General features: G+C 42.1%; 1 protein-coding gene across 1 annotated transcript; it reads left to right on the plus strand.

Annotated features, from left to right (window-relative positions):
- Positions 1-1,764: 1,764 nt before the first annotated feature.
- MOB1B (MOB kinase activator 1B) lies at positions 1,765-24,788 on the plus strand. The gene is made up of 5 exons (XM_029911913.1): positions 1,765-1,921; positions 8,502-8,595; positions 20,970-21,103; positions 22,930-23,093; positions 23,824-24,788. The coding sequence occupies exons 1-5, from the start codon at positions 1,867-1,869 to the stop codon at positions 23,899-23,901; spliced, it is 525 nt and encodes a 174-aa protein (XP_029767773.1). The 5' UTR covers positions 1,765-1,866; the 3' UTR covers positions 23,902-24,788.

Genomic DNA, 24,788 nt, shown 5'->3' on the forward strand with positions numbered 1-24,788 from the left:
AGTTGCAAAGAGTTCTTTCAGAAATAGTTCATAGGTTATAGTCCAGTGTCCAAATGTCATATTCAAGGCTTATCAGCATAACTGGGACCTCAGTCTTGCGACTCAAACTTCCCCTGATGAAGCCTAAGCAGATCTGAGATGACAGAATCAGGACCCAAGGATCTTGTATACAATTTCATGTCTTTTGACAAGTTGGGAGTTCAAAAGGTAATTAGCATGACTTTGAAGGAGGTCCATCACCGGTACTTAGCTATAGAATTAACATAAGGCAATTTGCTTGTTCCTCCACCATTCGCAGATTATTTGCTATACATTTCAAAGAGAGATGAATACAGAGATTTACAATTCATTTAAATGATAGGATGTTCTTTTGACCTCTGAATTATCAGAATACAGCATAGACAGGGACTGTTGATTACATTGTCGGAGGACCCTACTCATACATATGTAAATACACAAAACCATAAATATTATCTCCCCACATGTCTTTTGAGGGTTGTTTATTTTGCAGGATGTTTAACCCTTTCTAGCCATGCTTCACACCATCTTTTTAGGGAAGGCAAATATTTGCATGTAAATAGGTTGACGGCAGATTAATATGACCACTGCACTGTTTTTAATCATCTGAGAACCCTTCATAAATAACAGCCACTTCAGTGTGATGTACTGTATTTTCAGTGAGCCCTATATACTACACCCTATACAGTGAAACTACAACTGGTCTTGAACAGGCTGATTTTAGCTTTTAAATGTATTTTTCCCAGAGTTGTTCAATGTTACCCTTTTTCCACAGTGAAAGAAAGTATTTTAAATGTAATGGTTTTACCGTCTCTCCATTCTTCCTTGTCACCCCCCAAGCTGTCTCCTCAGTAGAGCTAGGCAAAAAAAATTCAGCAAAAAATGCATTTTTCAGGGTCTGAAACTATTTGCTTAATTGGGGGAATAGCATCAGTTAGGGGGGAAATTTCAAAGGGTCAAAATGTTTCAATTTGACTTTTACTTTGAATAACATTTCAATTTGGAATCTGGCCAGTTTAAAACAAAACACACACAAAAGGTGAAAAACACCCCAAAAGGCTGAAATCAAAACAAAAAACTTGAAGAAAAAAAAAATTGATTGGACTGAAATGTTTTGGTCGACTCGAAATGAATATAAAAACTGAAAAAATGTCCTTTCAGGTCAACTCAAAACATTTCAGTTTTTTCAAAATCAAATTTTTACAAGTCTTCTGATTCAGTGAAAAAAATTGTTGGTTCAAATCAAACTGGAATTTTTTTCAGTTTTTCTTGTTTGGCTCCTGAACCGAAAAATCTAGTATTTGCTCAGCTCTAATCATTTAATCTTTGGGAAGTGGGAGAGAATTTCTTTTTTGTGGCTTTAAAATGTGGTCATCTTGATTCTGGTAAGCTGCTTTTTAATGTTTTAACTTTGACCCAGCTTGCAATGAGATGGATGGTAGGATGGGTATCCCCTTTTTCCAGCTGGCTCAGAAATAATATTAATAGATGAGAATACAGTGAAATAGATAGTAATCTGAGTTCCAAGCAATTGTTTAACAAATATGAGTCAGTTCTGTAATTTGTAGCTCTTTATTTTTGTAAACATCCTGCTTGATCTAAATAAAAATCGGGGGGGGGGGGGGGGAAGGTGTTCACACTAGTGCTACACTGATTCTTAACTTCCCTGCTCCTCGCTCCGTCCCCTCAATTCCTACAAGTTCTTTTACATCTTTTTTTTCTTCTCCCCTTCACAGTGGTAGTCGCTCTTCTAAAACCTTTAAACCAAAGAAAAACATTCCGGAGGGGTCTCACCAGTATGAGCTGTTAAAACATGCAGAAGCCACGCTTGGAAGCGGTAATCTCCGGATGGCCGTTATGCTGCCAGAGGGTGAAGATTTAAATGAATGGGTTGCAGTTAATAGTAAGTTGACTGACCTTTTTTACATGAGGTGGGCAGTGATGTGTCTGATAATGGATAAGGACAACTGCATAGCTGTCTCTTGTGCAGTGTGTGGTTCTTAATGCACTGGTCAGTCTGTGTTGTACTGTAATTGGAAGAGCAGAACCGTGGTGTCTGTTAGAATTCACAGCAGCTAAGTGGCTCAAGCTAAAAACCCCTCTGTTCCATGTGGTGAAATTATGGGTTTTTCCAAAACGAATTGCTTCTCTTTGTGGTTAAAATCTAAATGCTCATTCACAAATCAGATGAGCAGTGAAGGGGAAACACCAACACTGTTTCTAGCAAATAACTGAGGCTAGGTCTACACTACCCGCCTGAATCGGCAGGTAGAAATCGACCTCTCGGGGATCGATTTATCGTGTCCCGTTGGGACGCGACAATCGATCCCCGAATCGACGCTCTTACTCCACCAGCAAAGGTGGGAGTAAGAGCCGTCGACGGGAAGCCGCAGAGGTCGATTTTGCCGCCGTCCCTACAGCGGGGTAAGTCGGCTGCGATACGTTGAATTCAGCTACGCTATTCGCATAGCTGAATTTGCGTATCTTAAATCGACCCCCCCCTGTAGTGATGACCTGCCCTAAGTATCATCCTAGGGTGATTTACTCCTTCAGATTCCAGCTAGAGCTGTGTTTCTCAACTGTACATGCTTCTCCACATTGAGTTTCAAACATTTGCTTGGATGAATACTACTCAGGATCAAGTCTAAAACGGATGTGAAGATTATAAATGTGTATATATAGAATGTCTTTCGTCTGCCCTCACCAAATTCTAAGCCTTTTCTTTACATTTCCAAAGCTAATCTCTTCCTTTTGTTCCTGCCAAGGTGTTAGTCTATGTTCTGGTAACTTCCTGACTTGGTTACTATAACTTTGTCCTTGCTGTTTCTCCTATCACTTTCTTCCCATCCAGTCTATGCAAAAGAGATGCCCAAATTATCATCCTTTCTGCCTGCTCTAACCATGTTTCCCCTTCTTCTTTCTCCCCCTCTGAATATTTACACTGGCTTCCTCTCTTCTGTAGTAAGTTCAAGGTTCTCCTCACTTACAAAGCTCTCTTGAATACCATCCCTGCCTACAACTCCCATCCTTTATATTTTGCACATGCCTCTCCTGATCACTCATTTTATCTCCTTTGTACTGCCTTTCCTGGTGCCCCATCATCTTGGAACAAACACTCAGGGGGCCAGCCCCCTCCATCAAAAATTCCTACAGCCCTTCATTTCATGGAGAGTTTTGGCTGTAATAATCGGATGCCCCATGTAATGTTGATATTCTACCTGTTTTGCATTTAGACTGTAGACTCTTCAGGGCAGGAACTTGGTGGTTTGGTGTGTGCTTCCCCTGTTGCACAATGTTGTATACATGGGTGTGCAGTATAAATAGTACTTTGGACGAATGTATATTTTAAACAGTGTGTTTCCTTTCCACATTTTATGCTGCTTGGACAGTAAAGCAATACTGCCTAGCTTGACCTTCTAGTTCCTATGCGTCCGCACGATGCTACGGTATGAGTTTCCAACATTACAAGGGAATATTTAAATCATCGAAATAGGTCGTTTACAAAATTTAGCATGAATAGATTTTTTTTAAACTGTCTAAAAAGCAAACTAATTTTGGTGACTAAACATTACCAAGGATGCTTCATATACCAATTATACTACTCCTGCTTTCAGTTGCTCTCCAGTTTGCCACCATCAAAGCCTATTAAAGGTGGCCTGTAAAGGACAAACATTGGGTTTGTTACCTGTTTAGGATATGTAAAGAAGGCCTAATATTGTGTGCCCTCCCTAGCAGAAGGGTATGTTCTCCTCATGCTGCAGGCACAACTGTACAAGTAAAGCAGTGTGCCTCAGTCTGAGGGAGCAGAGAGGGCAACGTTTCAAAACTGCTGGGCAAAGAACAATGGAGGAGAAAAATAGAACTTAGGAATTGCCCTGCCAGATTAGACTGGTGCTATGTCTCATCTGATGTCATGTCTCGTGACCGTGGCCAATATTTGGTAATTCAGAGGAAAATGGTAGGATCCCTGAATTGGGTAATTACGGAGTTATTTGCCCATATAAGTTTCTTCCTTATCCCGAACAGTGGGTGCGATAGTTGGCTGATGCATGAGGGTTTATGTATCATTTAACGTAATTGTGGATTTTCTTCTTATCCATATAAATGCCTAACCCTTTTTGAATCTTGCCAGAACTTGACCTCTATGATGTTTTGTGCCAATGGGTTACATATGTGTGTCAAATAGTTGATCTATTTTACAAAATAGTTTTATTGTGGGAACTTTCAATGAAGTTGAAAGGCAAAAAAACTAAAATATTTTTAAATTATTGGGTTTAACGTCCTACATGTGCAATAAACATATGAGCTTAAAAACCCCTTATGAGAAGCCTGCTATTCTCCTTTTTTCATAGAAGAAAGAAATTGAGGTACAAAATTTTAAATGTCTTCCCCGAAGACACAGTGACAGATGTGGAAATAAAACCCACAAACCTTGGTTCTTTACTTGTTTTAATGAGCAGATAACACACACTTCCATAACTGGAGAAACTGCTTTAAAAAAAACCACTACAACCTTCAGCTCTGTGACTGAAAAGGGGAAATTAACAGGCTAAGGCACTGCATAATGTATGTCAAAAATGGGTGGCCCACATTGTGCTTGTTTGTCACACACTGATGAATTTGGAGGGTGGGAGATATGCTTCACGCCCTTTTGAAACTCAGAATGTGGGCTTCAAAGCAATAACAGTCATACTTTCAAAGCCTGTGTGGATTTGGGCATGTCTGCATTTAAGGAGACATCGGGGTTAGTGGGGTTTTGGGGGAGTGAGGATTGGAAACCTAATTAACAGCTCTTGAAGACTGGAAAGTTCAAAATTGGCTGCAATATACAAAATCTGCTTGCAGTTCTTTTGATACTAAAATTTCCTATTAAGATTTTAATAATTTATGATGTGGTTTTTTTCCCCCCAACAAGTGTTAACAACCCTCCCTTTCCATGACTACCTCCCTCTTCCCCTTCCCCCTCCCACCCTGAATGATGTCTTGCCATTTGCTGCTACTGCTTTTCCAAAGAATGTGCACTAAACATATGATCCACCAGTCTTGAGCTGATTTGCTCCTGGGTGATTGTGCTTGCACAATGCAGTTTATAGCCTGTGTTTACTACATCAACTGAAAAGTGGGATGAACTAAAATAACTGGCAGGAATTTGCTGGGCATGCTCTGCATATAGTCTATGAAGTAACTTTCCTTAAGTGTCATTTATGGAGCCTAAAGGATCTCTCCTGTCCTCTCCCCTACCTCAGATACTCCAGTCCTTGAGTTCTGGGTGTGGATCCCTTTTCCATGAGGGGATTGCCCAAAAGAACTCCCTTAAGTTCAGACCTTTCACTGGGGGTTTGTTACTGAGCAGTGCAAGTTGTTTTCTTAGTGCCCTGCCCCAAGCTCAACCCCAGCCTTGGATAACAGGTTCAGTGAGACTGAAATGGCTGAGCATGATGTTTCATGTAAAGACTGCAAAACCCACAGTGCTCCCTAGCGGTCTGCAGATTGTGCTTGTGGGAGTGCTGCATTTTGTAACTGATAGCTCTGTAAATGTCACCTTCTAATGAAGGCTATCAATACAAAAATGTCTATCTGAATGCTCCAAAGATGAGTCAATAGGACATTCAGCTACTTGTGCATTGGGAGCGAAGAGCCTTATTCTTAGCTGAACACTCATTCAAATGACATTTAAGGACGTGATTTGTTTGTCAAGCTCACTGAATGAGGGCATTAATTGAGTATTTTGGGGATCCATCTCAGCATGACACAGGCATAGAAGTGGCCCTAATTTAGTTTCACACACCTTGCCCAACTAAGATAAGTAGTGGAAGGTCTTAAGTCTCTTAGGGCTTGTCTACACTGCCACGTACAGCACTGAAACTTTCCTCGCTCAGGGGGTGAAAAAACACACCCCTGAACGATGCAAGTTTCAGCGCTGTAAAGTGGCAGTGTAGACAGTGCTATAGCTCTGGGAGCCACGTTCCCAGTGCTGGGAGCTATTCCCCTCACGGAGGTGGGTTTTTTTTACAGTGCTGGGAGAGCTCACTCTGGAGCCGCGACTACACAGCTGATGTTAAAGCGCTGCTGCAGCAACACTTTACTGTCGGCTGTGTAGACATACCCTAAGGGTACATCTACACAGCAAGCAGCAACCCATTGCAGAGCCCAGGTCTACAGACTCAGGCTTGCACTAAAGCTTTAAAAATAGCTGCATAGATGTTTGGGCTTGGGCTCTGAGGCCCACCCCCGTACCTAGGCATCAGAGCCTGAGCTCCAGCCATAGCTCAAATGTCTACCCTGCTATTTTTAGTGCCAAAGTGCAAACCCCACAAGGCTGAGTCTGTAGACCCAGACTCTGAGACATGCTGCCATGGGCTGCCGTTTGCTGTGTAAAAGTACCCGCAGTGCTTTTGTTGAGTCTGCAGACAGACGGAAACAAAACTAATTGTGCATCTATTCACATTGTCAAAACTAGCCATGCAGCCAAAAGGGCTAGAAACTTCATTTAGCAGTGACAAAATGAAATACAGTAACTCCTCACTTAAAGTCCTCCCGCTTAACGTTGTTTCGAAGTTACGTCGCTGCTCCATTAGGGAACATACTTGTTTAAAGTTGTGCAATGCTCCCTTATGACGTCGTTTGGCTGACTTTATAAGGGAGCATTGCACAAGTTCCTCTTCTCCGCCTCCTCCCCCTCCCTTCCTCCCTCCCTCCCTCCCAGCGCTTCCCCCGCCGCCAAACAGCTGTTTGGCGGTGCTTAGGACTTTCTGGGAGGGAGGGAGGGAGCGAGCGGGGAAGCTTTGAAGGGGAAAGCGCTGCTTCTCTCCGGCCGCTGGCTGCGCGGCTGCCCCTGCTCCTCCCGAGTCCTCCTGCCCGTGTTTGCAGGGCTGCATTCTGAAAGGGGCTTTAGAGCTGCAGGCCAGGGCCCCGGGGCCCCCTTAGCCCAGGGCCCTGCAGCCCCTAAAGCCCTTGCATTCCGGGTGGCCCTGCCTGCTGGGGGAGGGGGAGGCAGCTCCCAGTATCGCGGCCATGGGGGCGGTGCCGCGCTGCACAGAACCACCTGCACACCCCCTGCACCAAACAGGAGCTGCCCCAGATAAGTGCTCTGCACCTCCTGCCTGCGCCTCCTCCCGCACTCCCACCCTGAGCGTCCTCCTGCATCCTAACTCCCTCCCAGACCCCGCACCCCCACCCTGAGTGCCCTCCCGCACCTTAACTTCCTCCCAGACCCTGCACCCCCAGCCCTGAGCCCCAGGGGTAAGCCAGGGGCACCTTCCCACTACTGTACAGTATATAATGCCTTTTGTCTGCCCCCAAAAAATTTCCTTGGAACCTAACCCCCCGCATTTACATTAAATCTTATGGGAAAATTGGATTTGTTTAACATCATTTCACTTAAAGTTGCATTTTTGAGGAACATAACTACAACGTTAAGTGAGGAGTTACTGTAATAGATTTTGTAAATTGCAGCTGAATCTGTCTAAATTTCACATCAATTTTTTGTTTGTTTTTTGTATGTAAAATATCATAGATCATCTTTTCTTGTGGATTTGTCTTACTTGAGCTCGCCAGCAGAGACTATTACAGTAGCTGAATTCTTCCTGGGTGGAAGGCAGATGGGAATAATTGCGGGAAGACAGATGGAACCTTTATCCCGATGAAGTGTTATGCATAGAACCGGAAGTATTTAGCTGTTACCAATCACAAATTTGTTCCATGAAATACAGCTTGTGATTGATTCTCCTGTTTTAATTTTGCCTGTAATTTACATTGAACTGCGACAAAATATGCTCCTACAGCATTCCTTTGTGTGGCATTGGAGCAACAAAGAGTGTGCCAACTGCAATCATGATCAGTCAGTGGGGGGAAAAGTAGGTTTATTTTTATAAATTGATTACAGAAGCCAAGCCTTTCAAAAACAAGAGCTTAAAGTTAGGCTCCTAAATAAGAGGCCTGATTTTTAAAAAGCACCGAGCACCCAGCACCTCCTATTGCTGCCCAGCAAGTTTGAAAAAAAATGTTTAGGCTCTATTTTAAAAAATGTTGACCAAGATAGATTATATATGGTAACTCTTTTCCTTCCTTGCGAAAGGTGCAATATTATTAAATATTTCAGACAGCTCTCTCCCAGAATGTGTAATAAGCATGCCCCCAAAATAAACAAATACTCAATGAAATGCACTGCTAAATGAAGTGCAATGTTTTTAAATACATTAAAAGGCTAAACATAAATTCTTAATAGTTGGCTCATAACCAGCAGAACAGAAATCGTTGTATGGCGATGGACTTTAATATAACATTTACACGCAACTGTCTATTTTGTCTGTGCCTCACATTTCCTTTGTAATATTTACAAAGCAATTAACAATGTGGAAGCTTCATTACATAACTCTATACACCTGTTCAGCAGTGGGAATTTTGTAATTAGAACTGCATGAAGTTTGCATTGTTGGCAGACTGTTACCAGACTGCTAACTGATTGTTTAAATTCTTTACAGCTGTGGACTTCTTCAACCAGATCAATATGCTTTATGGTACCATTACAGACTTCTGTACAGAAGAGAGCTGCCCAGTGATGTCAGCTGGCCCAAAGTAAGAATACTTGTTATATATTATTGAGAGAGTGCAACTTTTGAGATCAATCTCTATTTGCAAACGTGTGATAATGCTCAGTTCCTCTTGCATTAAAGGTGACTTACAAAGATGGAGAAAATGTTGTGCCCTCTCTTGTTGCTTTATGATATAAAAAGAAGACCTGACAATGCGGGGATGGGGGGGGACACTGAGGTTCTCCTCTGCCCCCAATCTTAGAAATATCATGAATGTCCAATTTGATCTTTCCCAGTGAGTTCTCTAACAAAAAAAAAGTCTCTGTAAGGCAGACTGGTATCCATTTAACCCCCTAAATGAAGGGTTGGGGATACGGAAAGCTTTCTTTTTTTCATGTGTTTTAGTTAACTAGATATTACAAAAATAATCAACCACAGTTTTAAACAGTCTGACAGAAATCCCTCCCCCTCTCAATTGCTGAAGTTTGACTTACTTGATACATGTCATCTTGTACTTCTGCTAGTTCTGCAGCTGTCCAGTGTCTTACAGAGCGGAAAATACCTGACATTCTAATGTAAAATAAACTGGGAAACAAATCTTCTGTATACTGAAAAGAGCTTGATATTACACATAAATATTTTATAAAAAAGTGTATGTGTGCATCTTCCCCCCTGTCTCTCTGCTTTTACTTCCATATGCAACATGAACTCTGAATTTGTAATATGTAGTTAAGGAATACAGTGAAACTATTCATCTGCAATACTGTTTATCTGATTAGAAGCAAGCATGCTGTGTTGACTTGGTGGGCTTAAGTTAGTGATAAAGATTTAGAAGAGTGCTTGTCTACCCATGCAACCAGCCTAGTGTGGTGCAGTTATACCAATATAAAAGTGTCTTCTACTAGCAGAGCTTGTTCCCCTTTCCATACGAAAATAAGGCCTGGTCTAGACAACAAAGTTAGGTTGACATAAGCTGCCTTGCGTCAATCTAGTTGCACATGTGTCTACACTTACATTTGTTTCCCGCCGATGTAGGTGCTCTGTTACAGTGAGGCAGTATTAGCACCTCCCCGAGTGGCAGTGAGCTATCATTGTGCTGAGGTTGACACAGTGCGAGTGTAGGCACTGCATTACCTGTGTCAACCTGAACAGATCTCCAGCAGCTATCCCACAATGCTCGACACGGACTGCTCTGGTCACAGTTGTGAACTCCACTGCCCAGGGTTCACTGAGACTGGAAGGCCGCCCCCTCCTTTAAAGCCCTGTACGTTTTTGAAATGCCTTTTCCTGATTGTCCAGTTTGGTGAGCACGCCTACCAGCTCTCCACTGTTGTGTGCACCTGCCCAGCTGACCATGCTGGCTACACTCTCCAGACATGCTCTGGCCTGGAGAGAATTGTCTCTCCTTGACCTGTGTGGAGAAGATGCTGTAGAAATGTGGGCACCTATAAGCAGATTGCATCGGTGATTCAAGAGAAGTGGTACGACAGGGATCAGCAGCAGTGCTGTGTGAAAGCAAAGGAGCTGTGGCAGGCATATCAGAAGGCCAGGGAGGCCAACAGTCAATCTGGTGCCGAGCTGGAGACCTGCCACTTTTACAAAGAGCTGCATGCCATTCTTGATGGAGACCCCACTACCACCCTGTAGACTACTCTGGATACCTCTGAGGAGCTCAAGTCAGAGGCCCCTGCTGTGAACAGTGAGGAAGAGGAGGAGAAGGAAGAGCAGGAGGATGGGGGACATGCGACCTGGGGGTCCAGTTACGACACGAGCCAGGACCTGTTTGAGGCTCCACTACAGTCCAGTCAGCCTTGGCAGTTGAGCATGGGCAAGCCCGATGCAGCGGAAGGAACCTTGGGTAAGTGTTTCAAAGTATTTCCCATTACAATGATGTGCCCCCAGCTTAACAAGACACACCTATTGACTTTTCATTAATTTACTCACTCCAGAAGAGGTAGCAGTACAACAATAAGAGGTAGAGTTACCTGCTTTTCGTTCCCCTGTAGAATTAGACAGGAGGGCCATGCAGCGCAGTTTGTTTGTGTATACCAGGATGTCTCCTTAATCCTCCTGAGATCTTGATAAAACTTCCATGGCAGTACTCTGCAGTCCTCTCCCAAAGGTTTCTAGGGATGGCAGCCTTATTTTTTCCTCCGGGTAGGACTTTCCCACGCCAGTCAGCAATAACTTTGGTAGGCATCGTTGCAGGAAACAGGCTAGCGGTATACTAGCCTGGGTGACTTTGGGACACCAGTAGCAGCTGTGCTCTCCGTGCCTTTGTTACCCTAAGGAGTGAGATATCAGCTAAAATCACCACCGCCTGTGGAAAACAGTGCCAGTATTCAATACCGTTGCCCTTTACTCGTAGTTCCATGCAACGGAGCAATTCCCTCCTCATTTCCCTTCTCCCTGGTGGGCCGTACTCACCATGACTGGTGCTGTGAGTGGTGCCGTGCATAAGCATTCCAAAGCAGCAGTGTCAATAAGCATGTCTTGTTTAAAACTCATGGGGAGTGAGGGAAGGGAGTTCTGAATCTTAACTTTGGCTTTCCGTTGTCATTATATTGACAATGGTATCTCTGGATGTTTTTCTGTAGTTGCTGCTGTTGCAGCCTTGAGGGATTTCCCCTCCACACCTGCGGAACACCTGAGCCAGAGAAGGAGGAGAAAGAAGAGGACTTGAGATGACATATTCAGTGAGATCTGGGAAGCCAGTGTTGCATCAGACCATGAGCAGAGGGCCTGGAGGGTGAATACTGCCGACTGTATGGAGAAGGAAAGACCTGACAGGAGAGAGGCACAGGAGTCCCACCAGGAAAAGGAAAGGGAGGGAGATGCACCAGGGCATAATGGGGCTTCTCTGGCAACAAACACAGATGCTGCAGACTCTTGTGGACCTACAGGTTCAACAATCACGGGCTCGCCTCCCTTTGCAGTCCATGGAAAACTCCATTACAACACCTCCCTACATCCCCCTCAGTGTTCCACATGGCATCAGGGGCCACATCCCGAACCCTACCACTCCTCCCTACAGGAATGTTAAGGAGAACCACAGCTTCACATCCACTGACATGTGAAAGCCATGGTTGCTGTGTGTAGCTAACATGGACCTGAATGTTTTTTCCACTTCTTAAGTTCTGTTCCATAAATTTATTAAGGCTGTAATGCATTTGCTTTTAATTTGCACAGAATTTTTTTTACAATATTTGCCTTACTCAATAAAATTTTATTGTTTGGAAAATAATCTTTTAGTCCCCAGCATATGCTGCAGAATGCCTAATGGTAGTGCAAGCACCCACTTGCTGTACGGTCTGACACAACTCACAGGATCAGTGGCAAACAGTGTAATAGTCATAAATGTACAGCGAGCACCATGAAATAAATAGGTGCATTGACACTGTTATATTCATAAATGTACAGTACTCCACAATTCCTAACAAGCCCCAAGACAGCCGGGCTCAGGCAGAGCACAGTACATCACAACCCATTACTGTGGTTTACTGTCAGTGGTTTTTTAAAGGCTCCCAGAGCAATATAGCTCCATGTTGAGCTCTTCTAATAGCCCTTGTGTCTGGCAGTTCAAACTCAGAAGACAGCCGCTCTACCTCTGCTCTTCATCCTGGCAGCAACTTTTCCCCCTTTGCTTCAGAGATATTATGCAGGACACAGCAGGCTGCTATAACCATTGGGATATTTTTCTCACTAAGATCCAACCTTGTGAGTAAACAACACCAGCTTCCCTTCAGTCTACCAAAAGTACATTCAACTGTCATTCTGCACCTGCCGAGCTGGTAGTTGAATCTTTCTTTGGTGCTGTCGAGGTGGCTGGTTTATGGCTTCATGAGCCAGGAGAACAAAGGGTAGGCTGGTCCCCCAAGATCACTGTTGGCATTTCAACATCGCCTATGGTGATCCACTGGTCGGGAAAGTAGGTCCCTGCTTGTAGCTTTCTGAACATTCCTGTGTTCTTAAGATGCAAGTTTCGTGCACCTTCCCTGACCAGCCCACTTTGGTGTTGGGGAAGCATCCCTGTGATCCAGCAGTACTTGCATAACCATAGAAAAGTAGCCCTTTCTGTAGATGTAAGCTGTGGCAAGGTGGTCTGGTGTCAAAATAGGATATGCGTAGGGGTCACTCGACTGCGGTTTTGGAACCCCGCTGCTGCAAATCCATCCACTTAAGTCCTGCACGTTGCCAAGAGTCACAGTCCTGCAGGAGGCGATTAATGGCCCTGCACGCTTACATGACATCAGCCCCCAGAGGGGATTTTCCAACTCCAAAATGATTTCCCACTGACCGGTAACAATCGGGCATTGTGAGTTTCCACAGTGTGATTGCCACTCACTTCTCTATTGTCAGTGCAGCTCTCATTCTGGTGTCCCTGCGCTGGAGGGCTGGGGCAAGCTCAGCACACAGAGCCAGGAATGTGGCACTGCACATCCAAATGTTCTGCAGCCACCGCTCATCATCCCAAATCTGCATTACGATGCAATCCAACCAATCAAGGCTCATTTCTCTGGCTCAGAAATAGTGCTCCACCATCTGCAGCTACTCCTTGAACACCACCAACAATCTTGAATTGGTTTCAGAGTAGCAGCCGTGTTAGTCTGTATCCGCAAAAAGAACAGGAGTACTTGTGGCACCTTAGAGACTAACAAATTTATTAGAGCATAAGCTTTCGTGGGCTACAACCCATTTCTTCGGATGCAGAAGTGGGTTGTAGCCCACGAAAGCTTATGCTCTAATAAATTTGTTAGTCTCTAAGGTGCCACAAGTACTCCTGTTCTTTTTAATCTTGAATTGGTTCTCGCTGTGTCCCACAGCATCTGACCTCTACGAAATCGTCATGTTCTCTGCTGATTTGGTTCTTCTTGCAGCTCTGCAAATACCAGAGGATCATGCATTCTGTGTTTGCAATGCTTAATACAATAGTGCAGAACTGTGCAGGCTCCATGCTTCTGTCAGAGATGTCAGACAGCGAGGAGGGCCACGCAGGCTTGTGGGATTTTTTAAAAAGGTAGGAAAATTATGGGATATAGATGACCTTATGGGATGGAGAAAGTTGCTTGCCTGGAAGGTGATCCCTTGCTCCCAGGTCACCCCTGAGTGACTCATTTCTGCCATACAGTGCATTGCCAAATCTTCCCAAAAGGCAGTGCGCTGAACGGTGGGACCAAGCACCTACATCCCACCACAATGGGATACCCGCACCACACCGAGCGTCAACACACGCACTCCTGAGTGCACGCAGTGCTGACACATGGAACCAAGTATGCATGTGCACAAGTGGTATACTAACTGCATCAGCTTTATGCCGACGTAACTTGTGTTGGCAAAAGTTTGCTGTGTAGACATGGCCTAAGATATACCAGTATAAGGTGCCTTTATTCAAGTATAATTGCATCCACAGTAGGACTTTTACCAGTACAGTATAGTGGTTAAAAATCCCACCTCTAATCAAAAGTGATATGATAAAAGTCAAAAACTATGTAGGCCATGTCTTGAATTTTTTTCTTCAGGTGAGTCACGGTCAGAGCTACTATTTCTAATAAATAAGTAAAATAATGTGAAGGATGTGAGAGCTGCCTGTAACATTTTGTGCATGTTATGTCTGTCTGATCGTTAGGGTGTTGCTTGTCATATTTCCAAAGGGTGGAGGATGTACTCTAGCATGTTGGAATTATTAATAATGTTAGAAATTATTAATATTAATGTGGGAGACCACCAGACACTAATATAACCATAAATTCCTTTATTAAGTCCAAAGGCCAGATGGTATTTTATACAATTACTCTATACGTGCCTTACGGCCTAAAAATAAACAGTGACTACGCCCAACACCGTAACAAAGGACTGCTCTACACTACACAGTAAGGTCGACATAAGGCAGTGTCTACACTACAGCCTTCCTCCTGCTGATGTAAGTGTCCTACTACACTGACATAATAACTGCACCTCCACAAGAGGTATAAGGCTTATGTCGGTGTAGTTAGGGCAACGCGGTGTGTGCGTTACTTACATCAGCTGTTGGCGCTCTTGTCAATTTCGTGGCTAGAGCCCAGCTGCCTGCTGCCAGCCATTCCCAGAAATGGGGGTGTCACATCAGCTAGGTCTACCCACACTTTAGGTAAGACAGTTATGCATGTAGGCTCTTGTGTTAAGAGCCCTTTGCTTTTGTTATGCTTTGTTCCTATTGATGAGATTAAGTAATACTTTGTTTTGGAAAGGCTGTTTTATGTTCCTGTGTTCTCACACTGGTCACAGCTCGCGAAGGGAAGAATAGTGGGGCTCGCTGGCTGCAAAATCACAGGTGGTATACAAGACCCAATCTGAGAGTGGGAAAATTGCAGGATTCCATCCTGCGACAGGTGAAGGCAAGAGGTCTTAACACTTAAGAGGGTTGCACTCGGGAAGACAGACAGTAATCAAAGGTACAATTAGCTCTGAGCCGTGACAATGAAAACAGGGAGTATTGACAAAAATAAATAAAGCAGAAGTAGATCTTCATGGACCATGAGTCTCATAAGCTGAAGTGAGCTAATTTGAGAAACTTTTGCCAGGCACCTTTTTGTGGGGGGGAGAAAAAGGGGGGAGGAGGAAGGAAGGAAGGAGAGTTCTTAGAACTTAAAATGGGGATGATATTTACCAATACTGTAAAGCACTCTGAGATCATCAAATGTGAAGCACAATATATGCTAAGTATGTATTACTACTGTTACTGATATTTATTATTTAATTTGGTTTATATGCAACCTTCTAGTTAATCACTACAAAAATACATATGTTAACTTCCTGTGTCCTGCTCTCTGGTTGCAACATCCTTCTAGAAAAACTGAAAAATGCAAGATATGTAGATTTTTGCCATAAATTTTTGACAAGATGGGTGTAGCACTATTTAGTTATATTGAAAGGGAAACAAATATCTGATTAGCGATGCACAAAACATGTAGCATATAAATGGTTCACTGTTGCAAATCACTGAGACAGCCCATCAGTTTTCAAAGCAAAACTGAAAGGTTTGTTTTCAGAAGCTTATGAAATATGTAACCAAACTGAAGATCCACTGATGTGTGAAAATAACCTTCCCTCTGGCATGGGTATGGAGTCTTGTGCATCTGCTGCACATTATTAGGGTTTAGTCTTTGCAAATCCCAAGATAAATATTTGAGGTAACCCCCTGGAAGTGGACAGATTGGGCTAAAGCACTTTTTTGACATGCGGAATCCTACCTTGTGTTCTGGGCAAGACTTAAATGCAAGCAGCTTCTGGGCTTCTGTGTCTGGGGTCTCTGCAGCTCACACTCACTACCTCTTTCCAGCAGCTATCTTAGGCCTTGGCTACACTTGCAGGTTAGCACGCCTTAAATCCGCCCTGGGCGCCCTAACTCCTGAGGTGTCCACACTGCAAGGCACTTAGAGCGCCTGGACTCTGCAGCTGGAGCACTCCTGGTAATCCACCTCCACAAGAAGCATAGAGCTTGCTGCACCCTGGCTGAAATGCCCAGGTGTCAGTGTGGATGACGTGTTGCATTACTGCACTGTGATTGGCCTCCGGAAATGTCCCATAATCCCTTGAAGTCAAGTGGCCACTCTTGTCGTTGTTTTGAACTCAGCTGCAGGCATGGGGATATCCCCTTTCAAAGCTCCGTTTCTGACAGCCGGCATGCTTAACTGCTCTGGGACAAAGCTAACCATTACTGTGGAATGCTGCTGCTGCTGCCGAGGCAGACTGTGTGTGGGGAAGGGGGAGCGGGGGCTGATGGGGTTTCCCCCTGCCGCTGTCTGAACTTACAAGACAGCATGCTGACACACTCTGCCTCCCAAAACACACTGTCTCTCCCCCCACATACACACTCCTTGTCACACTCCACCCCCTCCACCATTTGAAAAGCACGCTGCAGCCACTTGCACACTCGGATAGCTACCACAGTGCACTGCTCTCTGTGGCGTTGCAAGAGCTGCTAATGTGGTCACGCCACTGCGCTTGCAGCTGACAGTGTAAACACACGGCAGCCCTTTCCCTGCTGCTGTCTCCGAAGGCTGGTTTAACTCTGAGCGCTCTACATCTGCAAGTGTAGCCATGCCCTTAGGAAGGGACCTTTAAGTACAGGAAGTTATTTACTAGAGTTCTTTGCATACCTCCCTGGCCTGAGATCTTGCTTGGAGATGGGGAGCTGCTTGCAGGTATAAGACTGGAATGATTTCTATTATTAGCCAAGAGGCAATTTATGTTCTTCACATCTACATACCACGCACTATGGGCTCAGTCCCGTTCCTGTGGCTCCGAGTCTTCACTGGAGGTTTTACCAGACTAGCCCTTTACAAGCATATTAGGTACCTTGAGCAACGAGTAATCAATTAACTCCGGTAAAAATGCTAGTGTAGACATGCCCATTGAGGTCAGTAGCAGCAGCAGGAACAGTCCTTACGTTCTGCCTTCCACTACCCAGTCGTCCATTGTATGGCTAGTTGTCAGAAAAATAAAAAGAGCGAAAGAAAATAGTAAGTTTCACTTACTCATGTCTTAAAACAGTGTGTCCTGTTCATACCCATATTCTTTCCTCAACCCAACCAAAACGAGCTACACCCGCTTTCAATCATCAGTCCTCATGACTGTATTTGCCACATCAACTGTCATGGAACCATAAGCAGAACAAGCACATTGAAAAGTTATTCATCTGTATAAAATATATTGTTAAAGTAATATGTTTACAAGGTACTAGGAAGGAGGGGAAATTGAGTTATTGCTTCATTTCCCCCTTGTCTCATTGGTTTTCATGTCTGCCAATACGTACACACTGGAAAAAACATGAAGGCCACAATTTTCACATCTGGATGTCTAGGGTTAGACTTCCAAGTCCAAATTTAGGTATCTTCATAAAAGTGGCCTTTTTTTTTTCTTTCTCTGAGTGAGCACTTAAAGATCCCTTTGACTTCAGTTAGATTTGTGGGTGCTCAGCACTTCTGTATTCAGGCACTTACACAAAAGAGGCCTGACTTTTAGAAGTGAAGAGTATCCACAAATCCCAATTTTGGCCTAAGCTCATAAACTTAAATATGAAATTTCTGTTCCTCTGCCTTACGTGTCTGCTGTGAGAACAGTTATATATCCTCCTTTGAATCTGCCTCTTTTAATAGCTCCTCTCTCTCAGCAGTGTGCCAACCCACTTACCTTTTTCTGACCTCTTCCTTTGCTCCAGTGTCTCTTGGCAAATGGGAGAGTCAAAACTGAATACAGTATTTTAAACTGTGTCAAATTAATATCTCTTTATTGAAATTTAAAGATGTTATATATAAAGTCCCTATGTATATAATAATACCCTTAAAAATCTTAATCCTAGCCACCTAGCATGGGTGCTTTGCTAAGCAAAAGTGATAGTTTTGTTCTACAGCCTTCTCAAAGGTATTTTTATTGGAAAGAAAAAGTGTATGTGCGTATAAGAATTCTGTGGAGGAGGAGTTGGTCTTGTTATCTTTAGTGCGTAGGCATATTTTCACATTTAGGTAGAATCATTAGCATATGTGAATAGAAAGAACGATTAACTAATCTATCTCAATCCTGGTAAATCCTAACAATGTCATTTGGGGCTGTTTGATCCTACAGCTAGTCACTGTAAGTGTTATACTTCCTACTCTACCCACTAAATATCATTTTGTCTCTATTATAACATGATCCATGAGCATTACAGAGGTGTTGGGGGTTTTCTCTCTTTTTTTCAAACAAGACCAATCCAACCATAAGGTTGAGTTTTAGTTGATGGCAATGGCATGGTATGTTTGTTTTACTACTAGAGATGTAGGTGCTTGCTCACTCATTTGAGTCAATGTATGAGTCTGGTTTTAATCTTCCATAACTGCCCTAATGCTGCTGTTCTATATTTTGGGAACCCTCTAAAGAAGTTTCAGTCCCAGAATAATGTTTTGATTAATACATTTAATCATGCGGAAAACACTGATTTTTATCAGCTTCGTGACCCCTAGAAGTACCAAATGTAATACAGCACCCAGTATTCTTACTGGTACCCACACTTCATTGCTGCTATAGATCAAACCATCTCAAAGTTTTAGTCCAGTTTCTTTTATGAAGCCAGACATGTGGGGATTGTCAGAGTATTTGAAGATTATCTCTGCATATTTACACTTATAGTATGTGTTGTGGAAGAGAGTATATCTTTACTATTTCTTAGAAGTCATACCACTTCATACTCCGAGGTTGTCAGGTCACACAAGCTAAGCAGGGTCAATACATGCACAAAAGACCTCAGAGGAACAAGGCGATGCTTCAAGAAATGGTGTGGGTCACTATATGACAGACTGACAGTATCCTGTAGTATCCTGAATGAACTTCATTGAATTAAGTTAAACCTTTCTGAATTAGGATTGCTATCTTTGGGGTACATTATATTAGAAATGCAAATGTTTATGTATTGTGAGATTAGTATGGAAGTGCTTTAGCAGGAAGATGGGATTAATGCAATTTCTGGAAGGTATGAGAAAGTTCAAAGGACTTTTTAGGACAATACCCATGGATTGGATTTTCTAGGAAGTAGCTGGGGAATGCAAGTGACACACTTTGAATCCACCCTTTTGAATGTATGCCTGGGGGAAAAAACTATGTCTGCTAATTACCTGCTCTTGAAATAAAAGGGTAAACATGTCATGATTGTGCATGTTCTGAGCTGAAGCTGTGATGAGCTGGTAACTACCTCAGGTCTCCCCTAGGGCTGGGGTTGCTGAAGGTCTGCTCTGCCAGAATCAGTGTTAGGACTGGGCAGTTCGTGGTAAACTCATTAACATGCAGGTAGACTCTTTGATTTCTCTCTATGCTAGAACCTAAGAACGGCCATACTGGGTCAGACCAATAGTCCATCTAGCCCAGTATCCTGTCTTCCGACAGCACCAATACCAGATGCTTCAGAGGGAATGAACAGAACAGGGTAATTATCGAGCCACTCCTAGCTTCTGGCAGTCGGAGGCAAGGGACACTCAGAGCCTGGGGTTGCTTCCCTGACCATCTTGGCTAAAAGCCATTGATGGACCCATCCTCCATGAACTTATCTAATTCTTTCTTGAACCCAGTTACAGTATAGTTTTGGCCTGCACAACAATCATTGGTAGTGAGTTGACAAGTCGACTGGGTTGTATGAAGAAGTACTTCCTTTTGCTTTAAAGCTGCTGCCTGTTAATTTCATTGGGTGAGCCCTGGTTCTTGTGTTATGTGAAGGAGTAAATAATACTTCCTTATTCATTTTCTCCACACTATTCATGATATTTTAGACCTCTATCATATCTCCCCATAGTCATCTGTTTTCCAAGTTGAAAAGTCTTGTCTTTTTAATCTCTCCTTGTATGGAAGCTATTCCATACTCTTAATCATTTTTGTTGCCCTTCTCTGTACCTTTTCCAATTCTAATATATCTTTTTTGAGATGGGGAGACAAGAACAGCACACAGTATTCAAAGTGTGGGCGTACCATGGATTTATATAGAGGCATTATGATATTAATGTCTTACTATCTATCCCTTTCCTAATGGTTCCTAACATTCTGTTGGCTTTTTGGACTGCCGCTGCACATTGACTAGATGTTTTCAAAGAACTATCCATGCTTTGATAAACCAAGAGAAATGTGTAAATAAATGTTAGTCTTGTTTACTGCCGTAACTGATCTCTGTTCTAAAAATTATTGTGAAAAGGTTCTCCTAGTTGCTGATTTAACTGACAAAACACCTTAAATTGTTTAAAACAGGCACTGTCTGATTAAATTGTGTCCACAATTTTGCTCTTGTTTAAACAAATATGTTTTAAACATATTTTACAAAGATGTATGAACAATAAAAATTCTCATAATTTTAATTCTGGAGGAAACATTTTTAAACAAACATTCCCCTGCTGTTTGCCACTCAAACATCACAGCATTCTGCTATTGTGTTAAGAATAGAAAATGAAAGTGACTAGGCTATTTTCAGTCAAAGCTGAAAAAAATGAAGCCTAAACTTAAGCTGTTTAAAAGTTAATAAGATTTATTTATATTATTTCAGTTCTCATAATTTAAGATCAGATTTGTAGGATAGGTAACGATGTTTTCTCTGAAAGCACATGGTTTTAAACTGGCAGTATCATTCTCTTTTGTATTTAGAGGAATATAATATACTATAGGAATATAGAGGAATATAATATAGCTCATTGGTTCCTTTGGGAGGACTTTAGCACTGCAGCACTCAGCAATCCTTTTCATTCCTGGGTTGGCAATATATTCACTCCCTTGGTGATAGGGAAGGACCAGGCGTGTGTCTCTCTAAAAGCATTATAAAAATCAAGTTCAATCCTTAAACAGAAACAAAAAAACCTTTCCAAGGCTTTTGTATGAATGACTCAGTTGTGTGTTAAAGAGATGTCTTTCCTTTCTGTTCCAACCCAGATACGAGTATCACTGGGCAGATGGGACAAACATAAAGAAACCAATCAAGTGCTCAGCACCAAAGTACATTGATTACCTGATGACTTGGGTCCAGGATCAACTGGATGACGAAACACTATTTCCATCCAAAATAGGTAAAAATGAACAGTGAAATCAGCATCCTGTTGTACAGGACTATTAAGATCTCTTGGCATTGAAAAGCATGTATAGCTTTGTGTCTGAATTTACAGGAAGGAAAAAATATTGATTCAACCCCAAAGGGAACTCAGCAATAAATAGAAATAGTGAACTGTTGAATATTGAGTTGTTATTTAAATGATTAGTGACTCCTGTAGGACAGTTAAAGAACAATTTATTAGTACACTGAAGGTACTTGCATCTGTTTAAGCAGGTACAATTTGTGTGCCTGGCTATCAGACATGATACATAAAAGAGCAATCCTTAATAAAAACCTGTTAAAATTCAGGATGTAGAAAAAGGGTGTTTCTATTTAATAAGCAACTGTATTTTCATTGATTCTTCAGCTATCTCCTTTTAAAAAGCAGGGTGTTGCTCTAGAGAAATAGGAGAGGAGGAAAAGTAATTCCAACCCCTGTACCCTATCCTTAGTATCTTTTTGCAGAATATAGTGTTTTCCCAACTACCAAAATAAGTTTCTGTGCAGGAAAGACGCATAGCCCCAAGGAGGCATTCCCCTACTGGGTCAGCTTTGCACCCTTGATCGTGAATACAGAACTTATTGTTTACAAATAAATTGGGAAATGTTTTGTTTTGAGGAGGCTTCTTTAAATGCATGGCACTATTCAGCAAGCAGCTAATGACAGCCCATTTTAAAAAATGGACCATCTGTCAAAATCAAATGGCTTTTGCTTTTACTTGTTCATGGTTTTAGTCAGGTGCAATGAACCTATAATAGGTTTTGTTTTTTAAGTCATCCCTCTTCCCAGCAATACCCTGCTCAGTAGGTGGCAACGTAGAACCTGTTAGCAAGATGGCATTTGCTTTAGTGCTTCAGTTCAGAGCTGTTGGGCACAGCGAGTGGGGGAGAGGAAAGCTGCTTTTATTATTATTAACAGTAATGTTAATAGTGCTTTTTAATTATTCAATATTGATCTTACTGTAGTGCACAGAGGGCTCGGATCTCCATTTTGTTTGGCCCTGTTCAAGTATATATGAAGCCTTTTTTTAATAGGATGAGGGACTATATTTTGGAAAGCAGTGACTCAGAAAATGACTAACAGGGTCATAGTGGATAACCAAGTGAACATGCACTGCTAATGTGATGCAGTAGCTTAAGAGAGCAAATGCAATCCTTAGATGTATAAGCAAGGAAATATTGAGTAGGAGTAAGGAGGTTTTATTACCCCAGTATAAGGGATTAGTGAGACCACTACTGACATACTCCGTCCAGTTCTGGTGTCCACAGTGTAAAGGGTATGTTGATAAATTGGAAAGAGTTCAGAAAAGAGCTACAGGAATGATTTGAAGTCTGTCGTAAGGTGAGACACAAAAGAAGCTCAATCTATTTAGTTTATCCAAGAGAAGGTAGAGAGGTAACTTGATCATAGTTATGTATCTATATGGAGAGAAGATTTCTGATAGTAGAGGACACTTTAATCTAGCAGACTAAGGCATAACAAGTGGGTGGAAGCTGAAGCTAGACAAATTCAAACTAGAAATCAGGTGCAATTTTTTTGACAGCAAGGGTAGCCATTGGAACAATTTATGCAGAGACGCGGGGGATTTTCCATCATTTGAAGTCTTTAAAGCAAGAATGGGATGTCTTTCTTCAACATATGCTCTAACTCAGATAGGAGTTATGGGCTTGATGTAGGAATCACGGGTGAAATCCGTGGCCTGTGTTATGTGCTAAGTGAGCATAATCGTCCCTCTGGCTTTAAAATCTATGAAGACCCAGTTTTTGCCCCAAAGCGCTTACCATACGTTTGTTTCTTTTTAGGTGTTCCTTTCCCAAAGAACTTCATGTCAGTGGCAAAGACCATTCTAAAGCGTCTCTTTAGAGTTTATGCTCACATTTACCACCAGCACTTTGATCCAGTAATCCAGCTACAAGAAGAGGCACATCTTAACACATCCTTCAAGCACTTTATTTTTTTTGTTCAGGTAAATTAGCATAAGAATGCTGTGATAATGGTTGCCTTCTACTCTGAAGACAGCATATATTAAAATGTCGATATATAAAAATACCATTCTTTGAGTTTTCTAGCAGTTGATATAGAAGCAGGTGTTTTTACATAATTGGGCAGCTCTAAGCCCAAGATGCTACCTTATTGGTATTGTAGTGTATAATTATTGCTATAAGTATTAACAGATTGCAACAGTGGATTATGACATGTTTCCACAAGACAGACAAGTACCAAAGAAAACCTTAATTCACAGCCAGTAGAAGAAGAAAACTCTGAAATCAAGCTGCAGGGAGTGCATTTCCTGGCTGCTACTGTTTTCCATCAAGGAAGTGGCCCTTTAGAAGTTATGAAAGGGGGAATACTGTCTGAGCAGCATTGCTGGATGGCCTTAATGCAGAACAGGATCTGAGAAGGGAGTTTACTGAGTGTGAAGTAAAATCTTTTTTTGGAATATAGATCTACCAGGCACTTTATTGAGTGCACTAATTCATTTCACATAGGCTGCTGAATAGCCTTCTGATTGTAACCATGTTTAGTCATTAGTGACCTAGATTGGATTTGAACCAGCTACCTACATGTTGAAAATGGCTAACAGGTAAGCCTGGACGATTGCAAACTCCAGGGTAACTTTATAATTAAATGTAAAGCTGGTACTAACACTACATTGTCTGTTCAAGTAAAATGTTGTTTTTCCCCCTCTTCTACAGGAATTCAACCTTATTGACAGAAGAGAACTGGCTCCACTTCAAGAACTGATTGAAAAACTGACCTCCAAGGATAGATAAAAGGAAGTGGATTTGTGGAAATAGCAAGCGTGTGGTATTTCTGGGGTTTTTGTTTGTTTGTTTTGTTCTGTTTTGAAAACAAAACAAAACCTTGTTCTGTTCTTACAGGCAGCCAAGATCCATTCTTTGTGCTTTTATTAGGGGAAATCTTTGTCTTTTAGTGACATGCAGTAAATGACTTTTTTTTTCTCATTGTGGATTTTTAGTAGATTTTGAGTGTTTATAGAGGAAGTATGCTTGTTGGGAGATTTGACACTGCTGATGGATGGGTTCTGTTTTGTGTCAATTGTAGCCCATTCTCATGAAGTCCCTAAAAGAACTTACATTCTCTAAGTGCCTTGGCAGACTCACTTCTGAGGTGCAAAGCACACACATTACTGAACATTGCTGGAAACAGAAAATATAACCTACCCAGGACACTTACTGATGCTTGGTTTAGAATATATATGCTTAAAGTACAAAAGCCATAACTTACTTAAATCAGTGATCTCCAGCTTTTAATACACAGCATCACCATTTTTTAAGAGAGATGAATATAAAGCTTCTCAAAACTAGGTATTTCTAAAAAAACAAAAAAAGTAAAAATAAAAAATTATAGTGATGGTGACACTTCAGCTCATGTCCTAGTCACCAGACCTAAATGATAACGATTTTAAAACCATGGACAACCCAGGATAGCAGAGGGCTGGCTCTCCATTCCACTGTAATTTTGCACTGCTTGTTACATATATTTATTTTGTTAATACAAATATCAACTCAGGCCAGCCTAATGTACTGTAAGGTACATTACTTCCTTTAATAAAGTTTCCTAGTATTTCCCAAATGAGCCAACCAATTTGCAAAAGTGTCTTCAGTGAGAAGGAAAGATCTATTTATTCATCATCAAA

This window comes from Terrapene carolina, unplaced genomic scaffold (genome assembly GCF_002925995.2).
Source record: "Terrapene carolina triunguis isolate 2854851 unplaced genomic scaffold, T_m_triunguis-2.0 Scaffold136, whole genome shotgun sequence".
NCBI lineage: Eukaryota > Metazoa > Chordata > Testudines > Emydidae > Terrapene > Terrapene triunguis.

Coding starts and splice junctions, on each gene's coding strand:
- MOB1B (XM_029911913.1), top strand. CDS start 1,867: ATGGCCGTTATGCTGCCAGAGGGTGAAGATTTAAATGAATGGGTTGCA. Junction 1,922..8,501: donor TGAATGGGTTGCAGTTAATA/GTAAGTTGACTG, acceptor AATTCTTTACAG/CTGTGGACTTCTTCAACCAG. Junction 8,596..20,969: donor GTGATGTCAGCTGGCCCAAA/GTAAGAATACTT, acceptor GTTCCAACCCAG/ATACGAGTATCACTGGGCAG.